Source organism: Brassica napus, chromosome A7, assembly GCF_020379485.1.
Source record: "Brassica napus cultivar Da-Ae chromosome A7, Da-Ae, whole genome shotgun sequence".
Classification (NCBI taxonomy): Eukaryota; Viridiplantae; Streptophyta; class Magnoliopsida; order Brassicales; family Brassicaceae; genus Brassica; species Brassica napus.
Window position 1 is genome coordinate 2,368,629 of NC_063440.1, and position 23,599 is coordinate 2,392,227.

The window sequence follows — 23,599 nt, forward strand, 5'->3', positions numbered from 1 at the left end:
TTGATAATAAATAAAAAATATATATATATATATATTGGATTGAAATAAATGTTGAATGCTATTATCGTCTTCTATAAATTACATACATGTGAATTTAATTTAAATGAATACAAAAAGGCACTTGTCAGATTTATATCAAAACCATTAATATAATGTAATCTATCTAAATAAACAGAATTAATAAGTTTAATCATATTGGTATATTTGTATTAAATTTAAAATATATAATTTGATGATTGATGTCATTAATTCAAATTTATAGAAATTTTACTTTTAATATAATAAAGTACGTAAAAATATGAAATAAAGATTGTCTTTGAATTTGAAGCACAAACATTCTTTCTCCGTTCTAGAATATTACTTAATGTTAAATCATATATAAAAGTAACACTTCAAATATAGATAAAAAATCACTCAATAAATTAGAAAGTATTATTTTTTTAAATTAACCCAAAATAATTGTAATTTCAAAATAAAAAAATAAAAAATTAACCCCACTTCGTAACAATTAATTTTTTATAAAATTGGTTATATTAATATATGTTTAATATTTTCAAAAGTTTAAAACAAAATATAGGAAGAGATAAACTCGGTAATATATATATATATATATATATATATTATGTTGAATGTTATTATCGTCTTCTATAAATTACATACATGTGAATTTAATTAAAATGAATACAAAAAGGCACTTATCAGTTTTGTATCAAAACCATTAATATAATGTAATCTATCTAAGTAAATAAATATTTTATTAATTAATATTACATAAAACATGGTTGTAAATAGAGTAATATTAAAAAAAAAATGTATTATTATGTATTTTGGAAATGTGCCTACTTATATAAGATGATGTTGCTCTTGCTTTCAAATAAGTCATAAGATGATATCTTGTGACAATTAAGAGTTATGACATAGAATAAAAATATATCAAGATTTGAAATCTATAAATATTTAAATATTTAGTGTGAATAATAAAATTAAAACTTTAAATCCAAAATTAATCAAAAGTAAAATATAAAATTGTAATAAATTACCGATAACAAAAATAAACTAACGTCAAATTACATCAACTAGTTTTGTTAATAGAATCCATATTATCATATGATCTTTTTATTTTGGAATAAACTAAAAACTTAACTTTTTTTAATTAGAATACTAAACAGATTCTAATAATGTAACAAAAAAATTAAGAACAAATAATTAAAAGTTACGTATTGGTTCAATCAGTAGTTCAACCGGTAGTCGGGTTCCGTATTTTAACATTTTTTCTCGTGGGTTTTACCCGGTTTTTAAATAATGGATTTTTTCTAAAACTTAAACCGGATTATATGTCGGATCACCCAGTTTACCGGTTCGACCACGGGTATGGGTCGGGTTTCAAAACACTGCAAAAACAAGAGTATTTTGTTTTGTTTAATAAGATAAATTTAGATTTGCTTGTTACGTGGTTTAACAAACTTTTGTATCTTATTTAATGAATAAAAAATTAAAACAAAAATTCAACAAAAATAGCAAAACAAAAACTTGTACAGCCGTTTTTACATTTGTTCAACTCCAAGAAAGGAACATAACTTGTTAGTTTGTAACCAATCAACCCCTATATTATAAATAATTCGCAAAAAGATCGATCAATTGCTTAGCCATCTGTGCAAACATAACCCTATATATACATATAATCTGTAGGGGCATGAAACACATCCAATATCCTCACCCTCTCTCCCTCTCTCTCAAAGTGTCCTTGCCAGTGTGGGGAATGATGAGTGAAATGAAGGCATTAATCGCAATGGTAATTGTCCAAATTGGTTACGCAGGCCAAGATATTCTGTTCAAACTTGTGATCGAAGATGGTGTGAACGTCAGAGTTGTTGTGGCATATCGTCTCATCTTTGCCACCATTTTTATGTTCCTCCTTGCCTTCATCTTCGAAAGGTTTGTATAATTAAATGCTGAAATTAGTTTTACTCAACTTTTACTTGGTAATTCAGATATTGTTGCTCCATGTCCTTACATAGGAACAAGAGGCCAGAGTTTACATGGAGGCTTCTTATCCTGGCATTTCTTGTGGGGTTATTCGGGTGGGTAACCCAATCAATTTATGTGATCACCTTTTGTTTGATGGATTACTCGAGCTCTTGTGTACGATCAAAAATTCATAATGTATTTAGGATATAAAGTCAGTTCTATAGATATCTTTCGTTTCTCAGAAACATGAGTAACAACTTACTCCCAACATCCAGTTTACTAATCAACAATAAGTAGAAACGTTCAAATTGATACTAGTCATGAAATAACGTGGATTCCAGTATTGCTAGTAGATAATCATGTTTCTCTTCTTTTTTGTCACAAGAATAATCATGTTTCTCTAACATTTTATCAACTTGGAAAATGCAGCTCGGCAGGACCGAATATCCTCTTTGCTGAGGCCCTGGCTAGGACAACAGCTACGTTTATTTCAACTGCGACCATACTAGTCCCGCTAGTAACATTCGTCTTGGCTGCTATACTTAGGTAATTCTCTTGATGTTATTGCGGTTTACAAAAAATAATTTATGGTATCTTTAATTTTACATCTTTTTGTTCAAAGTACGGTTTTAATATATATTAATTACCAGAATCACTCAAACTTTGACTAAGAGTTGCTATACAAAAGTTCTCAAAAGACGCGTAGAATTTATTTACCTTGACAATGTACATTTAAGTTTTCATGTATTTGTATAAGTTTGATAGGAATGTGCATGAATGATTATGTCGATAAGGCTTATTCTGGGTGTATTCTAACTTGGCATTTAATTAGTCAAACTTTTTTCAGTCAAACTTCTAAGAAATTAACGTTTTAAAAAAAAATTTACTAATCAGTTCACCTGTTTGATTTTCTTTTTCTATACATTGACTCTACCAAAATTTATGGAGTTAACTCCTAAAACTGTTTGGTGAAAGTTTGCTTCATTCTGGTGATTGAACTTCAGACAAAAATTAAAATAAATAATGCATCTAAATAAATAAATAAATAAGTATTTCCTCTGTTTCATATTAAATGTCATTTTAACATTTTTTTCTTGTTACAAAAAAAGTGTCACTTTACAATTTCAATACAAATTATACTTATTTTCGGCTGAAAATTAATTGAAAATTGCATTGATTTTATAAATAATTTTATTTATCTCAAATACTATTGGTCAGGGATGTATAATTAATAACAACTTACATATATTTCCCTCACTTTTTTAATATGTGTGAAAAATGTCAAAATGACACTTATTTAGAAACATAGGGAGTATTAAATAGAGATGGGTTTATTATTTATAATATTAATTTATTACACTTGTCTGAAAATTTATTTATCATTTAAATAAAATTATGATGTATGATATATTTATAAAAATTGCTAGAATTATAAGCCATATTAATATATTCAGAAACCATATTTATATATACATGTCACAATGCAACACTTGTAACTACTTCATACTACTCACATTCCAAGTGTGTACATATGTATTTTAATTTTTTTTATAATATATTAGCATATTATACAAATTACTCAACTAACTGATCAAAACGGAAAGTTAAGATTTTAGATAAAAAAAAAACAACATTTTTTTCGAAAAATTTCATAATAAGTTTTAAATTTCAAAACAGTACAAATCATTTTTGTGGAAAACACTTGTTTACTCTTAAAAGTTCCAAAATTTTCGATATTGAGTATATTACTCTTTCATTCTAAGTTAGAGTTTAAACTTGTTTCTATTATAAAGAGTTTTTGGTCAGTTTGATATGAAAATTTTGTTATTTTTTTTTGGTAGATGGCAGGAGACGATAGTCTCCTACTTTTTATTCAAAATCAAACTTGCGTTACAAGAAAATCTGTCTAGCTCTAGCAAACCCATGAATATCATCTGACAAGATAGAAGCAACATGCTCCGGAGCAAACTCAAAGTAATGTAAACCGTACGATAAAGAAAAAGCATAGTTAGCTAATCCATCTGCTAGACAATTAGCCTCCCTATACACGTGCGAAATCTTGACTAACCAGTCTCTTGATATGAAGCCATAGCACAAACGTACTAGGAATGACAGAGGATGAGAATCCTGGATACCTGTCGTAAGAAAACCCACCACACTCTCGGAATCAACCTCCACCTCTAGTCGTCGGATCCCCTTATCCCATGCTATACATAAGCCGTAATAAACACCCCATAACTCCGCCAATGGGGCTGAGCAAATACCAATATTGATCGCAAAGCCTCCTCTCCACTCTCCATATTCATCCCGCATGGCCCCACCTGCTGTAGCCAGTCCCGGATTCCCTTTAGAGGACCCGTCAGTATTCAATTTACACCAGCCATTACCCGGTTTGCACCATGCGATCTGTCTCTCCACACGCGTACTAATGGTCGAGCAGGGTCGCATTTTCTTATTTGCTAGTACCACCTCCTGAGTCTTATCTTTAACAAACTGCACCCTATCTCGACACTTTCCAGTTTCACCAAAGACATACCCACACCTCCATTTCCAACACCACCACACAGTCAACGCAAACATTATGGGCCATTGATCTCCATTAGCCGACGTATCGTTTGTGAGATTCTCATACAGCCATTCTAAAAGTGGTTGATTGAAGAACCGCTGTTGTTTTCTTAGGATCACAATTTTTCTCCATAGTCCCATTGCAGCAGGGCAATCTCGAAGGACATGAATGATTGTCTCATCTCCATTCTTGCACAGTTGGCACATTCCATTATCACTTAAGTGTCTCTGCTTCCTCTCCATGTTCGTCATGATAACTTGGTGCGCAACCAACCATAAAAAAACTCTAACTCTTTCTGGTACCATAACCCGCCAAACCCGACTGTAGAAAGCCTCCATATTTGGTCTCGGTGACTCGTCTATTGTCAAGAGTGCATACGCTGATTTCACAGAGAAGAGACCATTCTTACTTCCTCCCCAAGACATCCTATCCTTAGCCCCTGTGACATCATCGATCACCACCGAAGCTAAACGTAATCGGTTCTCCATTGATATGTACGGTTCAATTTGTTGTGCTAACCAACCTATCCCAGTCTGCCATAGGTCACAAGCTTTTGCCTCCAACAGTGCTTCCGGAATCTCCACCAAACTCAAGCCATGTAAGGGTTCATGCAACAACCAATTATCCTTCCAAAACCGTACTCGGTGACCATCTCCTAATATCCAGGAAGCTCCTGGAATCACAACTGCTCGAATTCCCAACACCAAGCTCCTCCACGTCGCCGACCAGCTCCCCTGAGGCACCAACCATGCTGATTCATGTATCTCACCTACACGAAACTTCTTACGTAAGATTTGCACCCATAGTCCATCTTGTGTGTTCAACAGTCTCCAGCCGAGTTTAGCTAAGAGAGAAATGTTCATTTCTTTCGCTGATCTTATGCCAAGTCCCCCCTCTCTCTTTGGTTTACAGATTCTCTCCCAAGACACCAAGTGTTGTTTTCTGATCCCTTCACCACTCCCCCAGATAAAAGACCGAGCAATTTTATCCAGTTGGATCAAAGTCGACACCGGCAATGCTATCGAGCTCATCGTGTGGACGGGAATTGATGAGAGAACAGATTTAGTGAGAGTTATCCTTCCAGCTAAGCTCAAAAATCTCCTCTTCCAACCAGCCAATTTAGATGAAACCCTCTCAATGACTGTCCCAAAAGTCTCTTTATTAATTCTCTTCTGCAAGACCGGCATGCCCAAATACTTTCCCAACTCCTTCGTGCCTTTGATTCCGCTTTCATCACTGATCAAATTAGCTAAATCTCGATGAACATTCTCAGAAAAGAAAATTAGAGATTTCTCCAAGCTAACTTTCTGTCCTGATGCTCCACAAAACCTCTCCAGCACCTTTCGTATAACTCGGATCTGTGATACTGAAGCTTCTGCAAACAAGATCAGATCGTCCGCAAAGCAAATATGTGATAAGGCTGGGCCACCTCTAGATAACTTGATTGGTTTCCACTCCTTATTTGCGACAGAGAATTCAATTTGGTGGCATAGTCTCTCCATACATAACACAAAGAGATATGGAGACAAGGGATCTCCCTGTCTAAGGCCACGTTGAGGTGTAAACGCTTCTGTTCTCTCCCCATTCCACAGTAGACTCATACCTGGATTCATAACACACTCCAATATCCATTTGATCCATATATGTGGTAACTTCGCTGCATTCAGAGTATCCTCTAAAAAGTCCCATCTGATACGATCATAAGCTTTTTCAAGATCCAGCTTAAGTAACATCCAGCCTTTTTTCCCTTTTTTCCTTCTCATTGAGTGAACCGCTTCCTGTACTACCACAATGTTATCTGTGCTGAGTCTTCCCGGAATAAAACTAGCTTGTGCTGGACCTATTAGTTTTGGCATTAGTGTCTTCAGTCGCATCACCATTGCCTTTGTTATCGTCTTGAACAAGACATTACATAAACTAATAGGCCGAAACTGCATAATTCTTTCTGGTTTGAGAACCTTTGGTATGAGAACCACCATTGCATCATTCATGCCCTCCTGAAGGACACCGGATTCAAAGAAACCTAGCCCACATCGAGTTACTGATTCTCCCACCACATCCCATGATTCTTGGTAGAAGACAGGTTGAAATCCATCTGGCCCTGGTGCCTTATATTTCCCCATCGATCTCACCGAAGCCTCCATATCCACTGCCGAGAAAGGCTTGTTTAAGCTCTCCAGTTCATCACGCGTAAAGTCAGTAAAGCCAACCTGGGATAGCTTCTCTGTATCGAGAGATATATCTTCAGTTGAATACAGTCTCTTATAGTAGTTCATTGCTAGTTGCTCCAACTGTTCTGACTGGTCAATCCAGTGGCCATCATCACCCTTCAGCATCTCTATTCTATTCCTCTTTCTCCTCACAATGGTACTCGTGTGATAGTACGTTGTGTTTCTATCACCAAGAACTATCCATTTCTCTCGTGATTTTTGGTACCAGAGCACCTCCTCCTGTTCAAGGACAACATCAAACTCTTTTTGTAATGTCTCCTCCCTTGCCAGCAGACGATCTGATGGGTTTCTCTCCAATTCCTCCTGAACTTCTTTTATATCCCCGAGCAGTTTCTCTTTTCGTTTGATCACGTCTCCAAATATCTCTTTGTTCCATTTCTTGAGTTTCTCCTTCAAAGACACCAGTGCTTCTGGAGTACTCATCTCACTATTCCAAGATGTTGATAGGAGCTCCTTAAAACCATCATGCTTAAGCCACGCAGCTTCGAATCTAAACGGTCTCCTTTTCGGATCTCCTTTCCGCTCTGGCTCCATTTGTACATACATTGGTGCATGGTCTGAAGCTAAAAAAGGAAGATGCGTGACCACTGCCTCCTGCCATCTCACGCGAGTCTGCGCACTACACAAAACTCTATCAAGTCGCTTCGCCACAAAGTGCTGCGTATCTTTACCTCTCCTCCAAGTAAAAGTATTTCCTCTGAATCCCATATCCACCAGAGCTAAATCATTAATCCAATCCCCAAACGCCAGAGAGTCTGGTGAAAGTCTACCATTTCCTCCAGATCGCTCATCCAATCTTAAAATGGTGTTAAAATCACCACCCACCATAACCGGTTCATCAATACTCTCTAACACCCGCTTCAACTGACCCCACAGACCACTCCTTCGACTAACCGTAGGAGCCGCATAGACAGCAATAATATGTATAGTCTCAGTCCCCATTGTCACCCTCGCATGAACAAACTGATCCGATGATTCCAGCACCGTAATCATTCCTACTTGATCTCTCCATAAAATCCAAATGCCACCACTTTGACCAACGGCATCTACACGAAAAGAGTTGTCAAACCCCAGGTTCTGGCAAATCTTCATCGCTTTGTCTCCACTCGCATGAGTTTCGAACAATGCCAGAAAATCAGTTTGATGCTTCTTCAGAATATACCTAATAGACCGTCTGAAATTAGGTTTATTTGCCCCCCGGCAATTCCAGAATAAACAATTCATCATCATAATTATAAAAATCTCCGATAGAATTCCCGGGGCACCCTGTTATGCTAGGGATCCCACTACCTCCTCCACCTGCACCGTCGTCAGTTCTTCCACCATTTGCTTCTCTGTCTCACTTCTAATAATCTCCATCGGATTCTCTAACCCCTCATCTCGCAGCTGAAGAAGTTTAGGCATAACCCTGACCTCCACACTATCTCTGAAAACGCCACCAGGTCTCCCTGCATCGCTATTCTCCACTCTCAGTCGTTTTCCTGATGTCGACAGGTTAGTCTCTCCCTTGGTTGGCCCAAAAACCAATCCTCGAACCGGCCTGTTAGTCGATTTTTTGGGCCTTCCTTTTACTCCCTCCATTATTTTTTTATTCCCATTCCCTCCCTCTTTGTTTCCTCCATTCAAATTAATACCTCCATTACTACCGAAAACTAAGGATTTCTTCTCTTGTAAGGTTCCCTTACCCTTAGCGTTCTGAATGTTGACCTCCTGATTCTCCTTATCTCCCTCACCAGCGATCAATTCCTCACTCGGTTCCCCCGTATTCGTATCCGTACCAAGACTTCCGTACTTGTTTGATAACACAAGATGCTCCGGTTCCTTAATCTGTTCTGTTCCTCGGCCATTTCTATCAACCTCCTCATGTAGTTCCCTTGTCCTGGCAGTCGCCGGCCGAGGTAACGGAGGAGCTACTCTTCTCGATCCCCTTGCCTTAATGAAACCCTCCTCCTGCTCTGGTAGTCCTTGTTTGGACGCGACCTCAACAGGTACTGACCTCTCCTTCTGTATTAGTAGAGCTGCCGCTCGCTCCGCAATCGTTTTTGGGCAGCTATGTACCAAGTGTCCATAGATACCACACTTTGAACAGATCTCCGATAGTCCCTCATACGCTACAAAGTATCTCTCACCATTAATCAACACTGTTCCTTTCAAAGGTTTTGCTAGATTAACCTCCACACAAATTCTCGCAAAACGAGCCCTTTCGAAGTTCAATGTAGTTTGATCCACACGAATCGGCTTGCCCAACCCCTTAGCAATTCCCATAAGGATCGATCGGTGGTAAAAATTCACTGGAATATTTGTTAATCTGATCCAGACTGGTGTTGTAACGATATCGTCTCTTAACGGATCAAACTCCGGTGACCAGGCTCTCACCATGAGATAACTTCCGAAAGCCCTCCATGGTCCTCCTGTTAACGCCTCCAGATATTCATCCTCCTTTTCAAACCGGACCATGAAGAACTGTCGAGGTAGGTCCATCACATACATCGATCCCTTCGGACTCCATAATTCCCTTAGCTTCCTACTCAAGGCAGAGATCGGAACATTCCTTCCCAAAACCCTAACAATCATACACTGCTTCCACATCCCGTTCATTGCTTCAAGTACCTCGTTCTCAATCGTGATCGATGGTTCTCCATCTTCTCCATTCGGAAAATCTACTCTGAGCCTTCTCGACACAAACACATCATCAATCAAAGCCTCTGGAACCGGCATACCTCCTGCCGTCGTACCCGCCGCCTTCGCTGCCCATGTGGTCACCCTATCAGGCGGGTCTCCTGGCGGTCTCGATCTCTCCCCCACATCCATCATGGTTGCATCCTGATCCTCCGAAGTCAAAGCCCTAGTGTCGTTTCTCGCCAAAACCCTAGTCTCGCCGCTCATCGTTTTCATGAAAATTTTGTTATTAGTAAACATTTTTAGTGATTGTTGCTAAAAAGGAAACTTTTTTCTTCTATTTGTAAGAATTGCCTTTCTAATTAATATATACATTAAAATATATACTTATATATGTTTTTCAAATATCTTAAAGAACGGAACATGTACATCTTGGATCAAAATATGGAAAAGCTAAAGTGATCGGGACACTACTTGGCGTTGGTGGATTATTTTTCTTTGTATTGTACAAAGGAAAAGAGATCCATCTTTGGTCGTCTCGTATTCATCTAGGAGGCCGGACACACAGTGATACAACTCCGAACATTTCTATACTTGCGGCCTTTCTTGCTCTAGGAGGCGTAATCTCTTATTCCTTTTGGGTTCTATTGCAGGTAAATTTCTCTTTGATTATAATTCTATTGTTTGATAAAGAGTGTTATTTTAACACAAATTAAAAACTATTAAAATTTATTTTTATCTTTAAATAATATATTAACAACAGTTTCTTTCTCCATTTAATACATTGAAATAATGAGGTTAGAAATGAAAATTTATTTAAAATTTTGTATTGAAAATGTAACACAACACTTAAAATTGATGGATTATATAATTAGAGCATACAATCCTTTTCAAAAAGGAAACTAAAAATATTATCATTTAAAGTTAGTATATATACATTGATATTCACATCTTTCTCTATTTAAAAAAATATTTTTAGGTAAAAGCCTATAAAATTTTATTAAAATAATTGTCAATATGTTCTCATATTATTTATTGTTCAACTAAACTCAGAATTGTTACACAAACATTAGCGACTATAAATTACATGGAGATCTGAAAAAATGAAATAAAAACAAAAAAATAAAACACAATTTATACTTATTAAATTTAAATATTTTTTTAATTTAAATTATATTTAAAAAACTTAATTAATATTGTAGATTTTATTATTTTCTTGCCAGTATTTTAATATAAATTTAATTAAACATAAAATTAAGATAAATATAATTTTTAATTAAAATTATATTTAATATATATATATGTATATATTTAAAATTATAATCTTAGATAGATTTTGTATCTTTATTAAAAAAATATATAGATTTTTGTATCTATTTCAATTGGTTAAATATATCAAATCAACTTGTGTAAAATTAAGACAAAAATTGATGTAAAAATTGTATAATATCAAACATTTAAACTAAACAGTATTTATAAAATTTGTAGATATATAAAAGAAACTAATGATATTACTATTAAAATTTTAGTTATAAAAATTATATAATTATAAAAATAGAATTAAATAATATTTCAAAAATTATAATATCAGATTTGAATATATTTATTTTAGTGATGATGTATAACTTATTACCATATTCTAAAAAGTTTACTAAAAATATAAATAAAAATTAAATGTAATGTAATGTATGAGTTACTACCATGCATATTCTAAAAAGCTTACCAAAAATATAAATCAACAATGTAATTGTCCATGTCATATTTAGCCATAAGTCATATCATCTAATTTATTAGTCATGTCATATTTTTTTGTGAAAATGATTGTAGAAATAACATATAACTTCTTTTTTTGTAACTTATTGACATATAGTTATTTTACGAAAAAAAACATATGGCAAATCATTTCTCTAATAATATCTAAGGGATAGAAAGAGTAATGATAACTGGTGACATAAATTTATTGGTTATTCCACAGTATATTACCTATAATTTACAAAATCTAGAGTTTCTAAAACAAAAAAAAATGTTTGAAATGAAAATTAAGTTATATATATTGCGTGTGCTCGAAAAAAAAAGTTACATATATTGCTTAATTAACCCACCAATTGTTATTTTGAATAATACGCATGCAATGTGCAGTGAACTATCCTATGCAGTGACACACCTGGCCTAGGTGTTTGGATACCCGATTATGCAAATGAAGATGTGCCACATGCATAATACAAATGATTATATGACAGTAAATAAATATCCTCTTTATTTATTTACAAATATCATTTAAGAAAATTTTACACATTAAAATTCTATTAATAAGTTATTTAATTTGATCTCTTACACTAATACATTTAAGTAATATGAATTGACATTTTAATTCTATTTAAGTTTTTGGCTAAGATTTAAAACAATCCTTCAGCTGAAACAAAAAAAAGGTTATGATGACATTTAACTTGAAACTAAATATGATTATAATTTTGCATTACATTTAAAAAAAAAAATCTAAAAATATTTTACAGGGAACACATGAAGTATTATTTCATTCTTTTTTCCTCATCATCTATATCAAATGAGTTAACTAATTGCTTTTGTTTCTTTTTATCAACATTCTCTAGTCTTACTAAATGCTAATACTATCAATACAGCGACCAATGCATACATATGGTATAAAGATTATTTTTATACCAATAGGTTAAGATAGGTAACGGACTTGGGGGACCTTATTGGAACACTGCTTTGATGAACATGATGGGGAGCTTGGTGGCTCTTCTTGTGGCTCTTATTTGGAAACCTGATTTTGAAGAATGGAGATTAGGATGGGATATTAAACTGTTTGCCCGCATCTTTTCGGTAAATAAACAAAACTCATGACTAAATTCTATTCTCTCTCTCTTTTTTTTTGTCGATCTTGTTGGTTAACTAATTTCGTCTATTATAGGGAATTATGATTTCCGGTATGGCATTTGCTGTCATTGTGTGGTGTGTGGACGCTAATGGACCAGTATTTGTGTCCATGTTTAGGCCTGTACGACTAGTGGTTGTTGTCATCGTCGCATCACTTATTTTACAAGAGCCTATTTATTCCGGGAGGTACAAATCTTCATCTAGTATTGATTTCTTAAGATATCATTTAAGTAATAGAACGTAATCGATGTGACTTGGCAACATTGATGCAGCATTATAGGTACAGTCATTCTTGTGGGAGGACTGTACCTCGTCTTATGGGCTAAGAAGAAAGAAATGAAGAGTATGTCAAATCCAGTAGAAACAAATAGGACAGATCGTAATGTTGTCTGATATAACAACATCCTGACGTGAGAATTTAGCCGCCACAAGCAACATTATGTATTACATAATAAAATAAATATAATCTTTTTTACACAGAATTCAAAATTTTGCTTGTTTTCAACTATATACAATCACTATTATGAAGGATCGGCCCAAATTCAGGGTTTGTCTCCCTGAACACATACTTTTCTTTCCTCTACAAATCTGTTGGCAAAAACCCTAAAACGATTTTTTTTGGAGGCTTGTAGTAGATATTCTCAAAAGAACTCAATCACCTTCTCATTTTCTCATTAAACCTGTAGAAGGCACTATTGCTACAAAGTATTTTTAAGGGAGGTGAACAAATTTTGTCCTAATCTGAAGTTCTGAAAAAATGATGTTAAAGAGCTTGGTGATCACCTCAAAAATCAATATTATCGTTTTGCTAAAATTTTCGATTCAGTTACAAATTGAGAACTACAATTTTTGTTGATTCATCATAAGAAAATAAACATCAAAGTTTATTTTATCATATGAATAAACCAAAACGAAAAAGTTCTAAGACAAGAGTTATCAAAGGCTCAAAGCTAAGTTCCCCCTTACGATAACAAATACACAACACAAAAAAGTTTAAGAAAAGGTAAAACAGAGCCATTTCTTGACGACTGGTTTATCACCGTCTTGTTTCCTCTGAGAAGCTGTCTTCGTAGAACTCCTTCCCGTCTTTTTATCTTCACCGGCTTTGCTGAATATCACCGTGTATCCATCCGCCGTCGCCGGATCATTCACATCCCATTCTCCAAATTTAGGCAACGGCCTTCCAGCGTCATTCGATGCCATTTTTGATCAATAAAGTAACAATCTTTAACCTCTCAGACAACAACAATAAAACACCTTTTGCTTCTTCTTCTTTGATGAGTTGATGTTTTTGTTTAAATGGTCTGCCCACGATGCAGATTTATAATAGAGAAACTGAATAGGAAGAAAGAAGACAAAAAATATTGTTTTTGAAATCTTCCTACGAATTGAACTCGTTTCAGACGCGGTAGAATATTCTATTGTCTTCTTCTTTTAATGTCTTACTAAATTAACTATCTTTCTGAGGTACAAAATCGTTTGCCTTACCGCGCAAGAAATCTAATTATAGCAACTCTTTTTTTTATTATTATAGCAACTCCTTATGCATGGCTGATCTGTTTCTTCATTTCCCACGCGGTTGATCCTTTTTCTTTCCTAATATATATACCACAGAGATTAAGCAAGCTTTAATTTTTCTTTAATAACTTAGATCACAAGCTACCCATTTCATCAGCTCTATTCCTCAGTAGATACTTCTGTACTTCTTACAAAATGGTGCCTTACCGCACAAGAAATCTAATTATAGCAACCCTTTAGGCATAGCTTATCTGTTTCTTCACATTTCACGCGGTGGTTTACGATTCTTGGATCTTTTTTCTTATATATATATACCAGAGATGAAACAAAGCTTTTATGTTTTTTTTATGACGTACATTACAAGCTTCACATTTCATCAGCTCTCTTCCTAAGTAGATACTTCTGTACTTTCCCTGTTGATGTTTTAGGTAAGTCCCCGAACACAATAGTCTTTGGAGCCATGTAATGAGGCAAATGATCTCTACAAAACTCAATAATCTCCTCGGGTTTAACACAATCAAACCCCTCTTTAAGCTTAACGAACCCGCAAGGAGTCTGTCCCCAGTGATTATCCGGACGAGCCACAACAGCAGCTTCAAAAACAGCCTTGTGACTACACAAAACTCTCTCGACTTCCACCGTGCTTATGTTTTCTCCTCCGGATATGATCACATCTTTTAACCGATCTTTTACCTCTATGTACCCGTCCGGATGCTTAACAGCGAGGTCACCACTGTGGAACCAACCTCCCTCGAAAGCTTTTCGCGTTGCCTCTAAGTCCTTGAAGTACCCACTCATCACCGTGTTTCCTCTAAACATTACCTCACCCATGGTGACACCATCACTAGGTACAGTCTCCATTGTCACCGGATCTTTCACTTCGAGCCCTTCTAAACCCAAATGCTGCACTCCTTGTCTAGACTTTAACTTAGCTCTCTCTTCCAACGAAAGCGAATCCCATTCAGGCTTCCACACGCAGTGTGTCCCTGGACCGTATGTCTCCGTCAAGCCGTAAAGATGAGACACATTGAATCCCAACTCTTCCATCTTAGCCAATATCTGCGGCATAGGCGGGGATCCTCCCGTCATGATCTCCACCCTGTGAGGGAGCGGTCTACGCTCCCTCACAGGAGAGCTGACAATCATGTTCAGCACCGTTGGGGCACCTCCCATGTGCGTCACTTTGTGTGTAGCAATGCTCTTAAAGATCAGCTTAGGAGAGACTTTTCTAAGGCAGATATTTGTACCGCCTTGAGCCGCTACTCCCCAAATGAGACACCACCCGTTGCAGTGAAACATCGGTACCGTCCATAAGTAGACAGGAGAGACAGGCATCTGGTGAAGAAAAACCGTAGCGAGAGAGTTGAGATAAGCTCCTCTGTGAGACCACACTACACCTTTAGGTCTCGAGGTTGTCCCCGAAGTGTAGTTTATACTGATCGGATCCCATTCGTTTCTCGGTTTGATCACCTCGAACTCGCTGTCTCCGGATTTAACCAGATCTTCGTAATCGTAATCGAAAGAGTAGTTAGAATCAAAGCTCGATGATCTGTCCTCGTCGTCATCGTCATTAGACTGAGAGATCAAGACAAGCTTTGGTGTTTTTCTTGTTCTGTCTGATTTAGCAAGAGCTCCATGAGCAACCTCGAGTAAGTGGTGATCAACGAAGAGGATTTTCGCCTCTGAGTGTTGGAGCAAAACAGACAACGTAGAAGTATCGAGTCGAGTGTTGAGCGGACAGAGAATCAAACCAGCCATCGGAACAGCGAAGTGAAGCTCGTGCATCGCTGGAACATTCGGCGCCAAAACTGCAACCTAAAAAAAAAAGAAGCTAATCTGAACGAAACTACTAGAAAAGAAATTTAACAAGTTTTAGAGACTAACCACGTCGCCGGGAGAGATTCCTAGGTGAGTAAGCGCAGATGCAAGACGGAGACAACGGTGGTAAGTTTGGAGCCAAGTGTGCTCAACGGAACCAAACACAACACTGGTTCGGTCTCTGTAAGCTTTGGCGGATCTTTCCAAGAACGTGATCGGAGATAAAGGAGAGAAATTGGCGGGGGATCGGAGAAGACCATCCATCGTTTTCCATGACTCCGGCTTGGAATCGTCGGAAAATCCGCCGGAACCTGAGGTTGAGAAGGAAGAGTGGGTTGACCAGAGTCTTTGAAAACGTGGGGTCAAGGTTCTGATTGCCCTTTTAGATAACAAGATTCTCATGGTTTAACTTAACAATCTGAAACGCCTTTCTTCGGCTTCATTTCACTTCATTTCATTTCATTTCATCGGTCGAACTGAGGGATAAGAAAGGACTCATCTTATTACGTACTGTTTTGGATAAACCCACGTGCTCTGTTTAATTGGATGGTCCGAATATTATTTTTTTAACTATAAATTATTGTGGTCTGTTGGAAACTGGCCTCTTATATTATAAGCCCAAGTTCGATGCGTTTCATCAATAAATTACAGCATAGTTGGTCTGAATTTCTCGCATTGAGCCCCTAAACCACGTGCTCTGTTTCTTTTTTTAAAGCTATGTTTCTTATTGAACCACGTGGGCAAACAGTTCTAGAGTAATACAAAAGTTCAAAGTAAAATCATACTAATAGATATGAAAAGTGTTAGAGATAAACTTGATGATAGTTTGAACCTCAAGTCATACTAATCCTACTCATGTTAGGATTAGGATAAACAGTTTTACTATTAAGTTTAGGAGTTTTAGATCTCTATATAAGAAGATGTTGTGTTGTAACATGAACATACAAGTGAGAGAAATTATTGCGAGAGCTTAAGTTTTGAGAAATTTTATTAAACTAATAAAGAAATTATTCTTATAATCTTGTGAGCTATCATACAAGTTTGAACAATAATTGGTATCAGAGCAAAATCTGAAATCAAAACCGAGAAAGATGAGAGATATCACAACCGTACCTGCGAAACCAAAAGAAGGACCATCATCCATAAATTGTCCGATGCTAAATACAACAAACTATACAGTTTGGGCCGAGTGAAGATTCTTCTCAAAGTTCATAATGTATGTGAGATCGTTGAAAGTGAGACGACCGAGAACGAGAAAAACGATATGGCCATAGCTCTTCTTTTCCAATCCATTCCAGAGGTGCTTATCTTACAGGTCAGAGAACTAGAAACCGCAAAGAAAGTATGGGACGCCATTAAAGCATGTCATCTAGGAGCAGAAAGAGTTAGAGAAGCTTGTTTACAAACCCTAATGGCAGAATTCGATCGCTTGAAGATGAAGGAAACCAAAACAATCGATGACTTCGTCGGCAAGCTATCTAAGATTTCTTGGAAATCTGCATCTTTAGGGGAGAACATTGAAGAAGCTAAACTAGTCAAGAAATTCCTCAAGAGCCTTCCTAGAAGGAAATACATACACATTGTGGCGTCTCTCAAACAAGTCCTTGATCTTAAGGTAACAAGCTTTGAAGATATCATTGGCAGATTAAGAACGTATGAGGAACAAATTGGAGAAGATGATGAGTATGGTCACAAAGAACATATCAAGCTAATGTATGCGAACTCAGAGAACAGTCAGGCGAATCGAGAATAAAATGGACACTATAGAAACAGGACGAGGAGGTCATTTCTATGGAAGAGGACGAGGACGAGGAAGATCCTATCAAGAGTTCGACATGTCAAAGATTGCATGCTTTCGGTGTGACAAAAAAGGACACTTTGCGTCCAGTTATCCTGATAGACTTCTGAAGCTACACGAAACATACGAAAACAAGCTCAAAGAACTAACGGTTTAATGTAAATAAACAAGAATAATTGTTTTTATTTATGTGATCATGGAAATTTAATTATATACATAATAGGTACTAGCTTCTCAGTTATAATATATATATATATATATATATATAGTGTTTTATTATTTTATAATATGTAAAAAATTACAAAATCAATAATAGTATGCAAAAGAGAATTTGTAGACACAATACTCATTCCGCGCAAGCTTAGCTTAGTTAAAAATATATGGCCAGATTATACGTAAAAACCATATGGAAGTGTTATTTTTATAAACGAATATAGTGCTGTTATAAATCATCAAATTGAATAAACCATAAGTCATTTAATTTAAACATACTAACATAGTAGCATAATTACATATAAATATATTATAATAGAAAAGGAAATTGATAAAAAATTTGATTGACGAGTTGTCACCTTTTCTTATGGAATAGTGGAATAGACAGAAATGGCATAGAGAACACTCTGCTACGCCCCTTTAGTTAAATTGATTGCTATATATTTCAAATGAATCTTAGCAAATTTTTTTATTTTTTATTTGTATTCATTCTCTTGTAGTGATCATATGCCATGAAGGTTGGTGTAGGCGTAAGTCATGCGTACTGAACCGAGTAAATGGGAAAATGTTATGTTACTCTTGTAGTTGCAGTATATAATTGTTATCTTCTTATCCAATGTCTGAGATATGTATCATGCAAAATTTATCGGTTGTCCGCATAGTTCATTTGCTGCAATTACCATGTATGTAGTTAGTGGGTAAAGACATTTGAGTTATGGTAAAAAAAAATCAGATGGTGTTCCAAAAAATTCAGACATATATAGTTCATTGCTTTGCAGAAGAAGTTATTGAATATGTTATTCAAGAAGTTGGTCATGATATATTTTTTTTGCTGGTAGATGAGTCTGCAGATGTTTCTGATAAAGAGCAAATGACAATGCTTTTTGTCTTTGTTGTTAAACATGAGATATTTAAAGAAGATTTGTTGGTATTGTTCATGTGAAAGAGACATCTTCTTTATCTCTTAAGTGTGATGCTGATTCATTGTTTGCTAAACATGGATTGAGTATGAAAAAGTTCAGAGGACAAGGTTATGATGGAGCCAGTAATGAGAAGGGTAAATTAAATGGATTGAGATATTTAATACTGCAAGCATGCAGTTCTGTATATTATATTCATTGTTTTGCTCATCAGCTCGAGTTAGTTGTCGTTGTAGTTGCTCAAAAGCATTTTCGAGTTGGAGATTTCTTTGACAAGCTCTGTGTCTTTTTTTTAATGCGGTTGGAGCTTCTTGTAAGAGGAAATATATGATTTGGTAAAACTTTCGGAAATAATAGAGGAAAGAATTCAGAAAGGTGAAATTAAAACATTAAAGAGACTAAACCAATAGGTTTCATTTCAAAGACCCGGTAAAACTCGTTGGGATTCTCATTATAAAACATTGTTGCGGTTGGTGATTTTTTTTTTCTATTATTAAAGTACTTGAGTATGTCGAAAGCGATGGGAGTGATGGTATCAAAAGACGACAAACTAATGGTCTTCTGAATTACTTCTTACCGTTAATGTTGTTTGTTCTTGGGATCACAAATAACTTATCAAAGGATCTTCAAAGGAAAGACTTGACTATTTTGAATGCTATGCTGCTTGTGAAATCCACCAAGCAACAATTGTGTAAGCTCAAAGAAAATGAATGGGAATCTCTAATCAACAAAGTTTTTTTTTTTTGAGAATTACAAGACTGAGTTGTTGGTTATTGATGATGAATTTAATTTGAAGAATTCAAAAAAAAAAGCAATATAACCAACTTGCATCGTTACAAGGTGGAATGCTATTACACTGTATTGGATATGCAAATTCAAGAGTTTAATGACCTCTTTAATGAGGTGAACACTGAATTACTTAGTTGCATTGCTTCTTTGAGCCCCGGTGATTCATTTCGTGAGTTTGATAACTTGAAAGTTATGAGATTGTCCGAGTTTTATTCTGAAGATTATAGTCATATGGAGCCAATGACTCTTGAACATCAACTTGATCTCTATATTGATAACATCCATGAATGATGAAAGATTTGCTAATTTGAAACATCTTGGAGGTCTTTCATGTATGATGGTGGAGATAAAGAAACATCTTTCACATCCTCAAGTTTATCAGCTTTTAAAGCTAGTTTTGACTTTATTTGTTCCCAATGCAACAGTTAAAAAATATTTTTCTACGATGAAGATTGTGAAAACTGGTTTGCGAAACCGGATAAATGATGAGTTTTTAAATGATTGTTTTTTTTTTGTTTTGAGGAAAAAAATTATTTGAAAAAGTAACAAATGATGTTGTTCACGTAGAGGATGAACCAGAGATTGGAGAGTTTCACCAAGATCCAGATTCAGATTCATCTGGTGATGATGACTCAGAAACAGAGTAGCATCACCTTTTTTTTTAATATAAGAATACCGAGGAAATTCCGAGGGATAATACGATTTAGGGCTTTTCTCGGAATTTCCTCGGAATAGTCCAAGACTTTTCCGACGATTTAGGCCTTTGCTTTTAGGGTTTCAGTTTCCTCGGAAAAGCCTCGGAATATTCCGAGGAAATTCTTAGGAATCACAAGTGTTCCTCGGAATTTCCTCGGAATATTCCGAGGCTTTTTCGAGGAAGTAGGGTTTTTTAACCGAAAAAACGTTTTGCGGTTTGAATAACACTTATATAACCCTTATTAAGTGTCTTAGTCTGATTATGAAGTCAAAAATTTGTTCATTACCCTATAATAAACACTTTTCCGATTGTATGAACGAAATCCCCATAACATAAGAGAAACACTTATACACTTTAATGAACGGTAAAGGGAATACTTACAATTCGTTTTGAAATTTTGTTATTTCATGGTTTATGATCATCTATACAAAGATTCCTCAATGGTATGCATTGCATTTGTATAAGAAATGATATAGGGCAAAAAAAATTGATGTTTTGAAACCCCAAACATGTGTTCCTCGGAATTGCCTCAGAATATTCCGAGGAAATTCCGAGGAACAATATAAACCAATAGAAATACATGCACAGGATATTCTTTTTCCTCGAATTAATGAACATACCGAGGAAATTCCGACGGATATTTAAGTGTCCGTCGGAATTTCCTCGAAATATTTTTATTTAACCGGGCAAACCTGCCGCCAAATATTTCGCGAAAATTGAAATTGAAAATACCGAGGAAATTCCGACGAATAGTTTCCTACGAACCCTAGGTTTTATAAACACGAAACACTTCTTCTTCCCCATTCTCTCTTCTTCCTCCGGTGATCTCTCTCTTCTTCCGGCGATCTCCCCCTTCTCTTGCGACGATCTCTCCGGCAAATCCTCTCTATTTCTACACAAATCATGTAAGGACCCTATCCAACTCTCTTAGGTTCTATATGTTAGGTTTTTAAGTAGATTTGATGATTTTAGAAGTTTTTTGTTAGGGTGATTGGTTAGGATTATGATTTGGTTGTGTAATAGGTTTAGAATTGTGATTTGGTTGGATAATTTGTTGTGTTGAATTGATTTAGAACTTTTTTATAATTTTTTTATTATTTTTGTATATATAAAATTGATTTTGGATTTTACAAAACGTTTTTTGTATATAAATTTGATTTTTGGATTTATAAAAGATGATTTCATAATTATAAAAATATTTATATTTATTAAAACTAATTTTTTATTTATAAAACATTTTTTGATTTATAAACACTATTTTAGGATTTATAAAATATATTTATATTTATTAAAACTATTAATAGATTTTTAAAAGATTTTTCTATTTATAAAACTTTTTTTGGAAATATAAAACTATTTTGGAAATTTTTATTAATGGATTTTATATTTATATAACTTTTTTAAAGGTATTTATAAAAAAAAAATTTTGTATATATAAAAAATATTTTTAAAAATGTTTTTCAATTAATATTTATTAAAACTATTTTCAAAATATGTTTTTTTAAATTTATATATTTATTATAACTAATTTTAAATATTTTTTTCAATTAATATTTATTAAAAATATTTTAAATATGTTTTTTTTTAATTTATATATTTATTATAACTAATTTTAAATATTTTTTCAATTAATATTTATTAAAACTATTTTTAAATATGTTTTCTATTTCAATTTTAATTTTATATTTTCGAATTTCAATTAAAAAAATAAATTTTTAATTTTAAAAAAAAATTAATTTTGGGAATATTCCGAGGAAGTGTATCCCTCGGGATATTCCGACGACATCTTCCTCGGAATATTCCGAGGGGCATAGGTCCTTAGAATATCCCGACGGATACACTTCCTCGGAATATTCCGACGGCTAAGGTTTTTCGGAATAATCCGACGGCTGAGATTCGTCGGAATATTCCGATACCTCTTTTCTCTCGGAATGTTTCCGAGGACCGTTCCATCGGAAAGCTCCGAGGAGATATCGACGTCGAGCAGTCCTAGAAAATGTTTCTTTGGAATGTCCTCGGAATCTTTAATTCTCGGTATTTACTTTCCGACGAGAAATTTCCGACGACCTTTCTCGTCGGTATGCCCTCGGAATACCATTATTCCGAGGACATACCGACGATAATTGTCGTCGGAATCCCGGTGTTTTCTTGTAGTGAAAGTTGCTTAGCCTCGTCTCTCCTGAACTTCGGATCAGTATATCAGGATCCGGCGCCACGCTCATCTGCATATTCTCCTCAATATCCACCAACTGTATTGTCTCCATGTCCCTATCTAACTTGGTCACACAAGATTTTTTGACAGCTTGTACGATCTCATCCGTCGAGTTATAAGCAACGCAGACAAGAAGCACTACACCACTTCTCTCAGAAGTGGCCTCCATGACTTCTTCCGCAGCAGCTCTCACTTGGTCACTTAAAAGCGCCAAGTTACCGATAAAATACACATGTATCCCGTATTCATGCACTATACTCTCTTTATCAAGCAGAGACTTGATCTTCTCCAGCATCAAATCCATTAGAGACCGAACCTCCTCAGGCTTTCTTCTAAAGTTATCTATGCTAAATGCGTATACAGTTACATACTTGATGCCCAGCTCGTAGCAGTACTGTAGCATCGACATGAGCGCAGAGAACCCGGCTTTGTGTCAGACCCGTCTTCTAGACCTTGCTTCTTTGCGTACCTCCTGTTTCCATCCATGATAAAGGCGAGATGAGTGGGCAAAGGACCCATGGATATGACCCGGAACAAACATCTTCTTGAAAACCCGTATATCTGCTAGAGGAGTTTATTGATATGTCTTATTTGCCCCATACTTCTTTGAAAGAAAAAAGAGTTTTATCTGTTCACACAAACTGAAATAAAAAAAACTTCAGTTAGAACATAATCAAGCAAGAGTTTTAGCTTTGAACTAGAATACAGAACTAGGATCCTCACTCACTATAGATAAGAAGACGAAAAAATAAAATAAACTGTATATTTGCATGCTTTCACATTGATAGAAATCAAACGATTCAGAGAATACAAAAGGAGGATTCAATATTACTATCGAAACCGAGAACACTTCAAAACGAAAAGGAAGATTGGATAAAACATGGTGTTTAGATAAGTCGAGTCTACCTGAGAGTGAAGCGAGATCAACGCCTATCTTGCAATGTTGACGGCGCGACCAAAATTCACAGTTGACTCAGGGCCCGTCTGAAAGTTTGGAGGTCCAACACCATTTAGTAAAGATTTTAAAATTTTGGGGTCTAAAAAACTTTTTTTTCACAAATTGGAAACTAATTTAAATATAAAAAATTTTAAAAATTTTGGAGGCTCAAAACGAATGTTTCATTGGGCGTGGTCCAGGACCGGCCCTGAGTTAGACTGTGAAAGAGAGAGATATGGAGAGGGAGGAGGATGAGAGGGGAATATTTACTTTGGGGGAAGCAAAAGGTAAAGAATTGGAACCGGTTAAAAAGGACAACACCAATGAAAACCTGGTTTAGGCGGAGATCGGTAGATTGGTGTCGGTTTAGGCGAGATCCGTAGATTTGGTGTGCCTTTTTGTGCACGTGGCATAT

At 35.4% G+C, this 23,599-nt stretch overlaps 3 protein-coding genes and 2 pseudogenes across 3 annotated transcripts; 1 reads left to right on the forward strand and 4 right to left on the reverse strand.

Annotated features, from left to right (window-relative positions):
- Positions 1–3,381: 3,381 nt before the first annotated feature.
- On the reverse strand, positions 3,382–9,579 carry LOC125576703 (annotated as a pseudogene).
- A 2,547-nt stretch (positions 9,580–12,126) lies between these two features.
- On the forward strand, positions 12,127–12,675 carry LOC106455019 (WAT1-related protein At1g68170-like). Its single transcript, XM_013897082.3, has 3 exons — positions 12,127–12,228; positions 12,317–12,468; positions 12,555–12,675. The coding sequence occupies exons 1-3, from the start codon at positions 12,127–12,129 to the stop codon at positions 12,673–12,675; spliced, it is 375 nt and encodes a 124-aa protein (XP_013752536.2).
- Positions 12,676–13,085: 410 nt separating this feature from the next.
- Positions 13,086–13,780, reverse strand: LOC111214972 (protein NOI4-like). Its single transcript, XM_022717903.2, has one exon. The coding sequence runs from the start codon at positions 13,483–13,485 to the stop codon at positions 13,276–13,278; it is 210 nt and encodes a 69-aa protein (XP_022573624.1). The 5' UTR covers positions 13,486–13,780; the 3' UTR covers positions 13,086–13,275.
- A 297-nt stretch (positions 13,781–14,077) lies between these two features.
- On the reverse strand, positions 14,078–16,187 carry LOC106451682 (isovalerate--CoA ligase AAE2). The gene is made up of 2 exons (XM_013893641.3): positions 15,685–16,187; positions 14,078–15,615 (listed from the first exon to the last, which is right to left on the reverse strand). Exons 1-2 carry the CDS (start codon positions 16,018–16,020, stop codon positions 14,167–14,169), a joined length of 1,785 nt encoding a protein of 594 aa, XP_013749095.2. The 5' UTR covers positions 16,021–16,187; the 3' UTR covers positions 14,078–14,166.
- A 5,624-nt stretch (positions 16,188–21,811) lies between these two features.
- Positions 21,812–23,489, reverse strand: LOC111215208 (annotated as a pseudogene).
- Positions 23,490–23,599: the final 110 nt, after the last annotated feature.

Bases quoted from the DNA above. Each gene is read 5' to 3' on its own strand.
- LOC106451682 (XM_013893641.3), bottom strand. From the start codon at position 16,020: ATGAGAATCTTGTTATCTAAAAGGGCAATCAGAACCTTGACCCCACGT. The intron at 15,616-15,684 runs GTTAGTCTCTAA...TTTTTTTTTTAG, and splicing joins GAATCTCTCCCGGCGACGTG to GTTGCAGTTTTGGCGCCGAA.
- LOC111214972 (XM_022717903.2), bottom strand. From the start codon at position 13,485: ATGGCATCGAATGACGCTGGAAGGCCGTTGCCTAAATTTGGAGAATGG.
- LOC106455019 (XM_013897082.3), top strand. From the start codon at position 12,127: ATGGGGAGCTTGGTGGCTCTTCTTGTGGCTCTTATTTGGAAACCTGAT. The intron at 12,229-12,316 runs GTAAATAAACAA...CGTCTATTATAG, and splicing joins TGTTTGCCCGCATCTTTTCG to GGAATTATGATTTCCGGTAT. The intron at 12,469-12,554 runs GTACAAATCTTC...ACATTGATGCAG, and splicing joins GAGCCTATTTATTCCGGGAG to CATTATAGGTACAGTCATTC.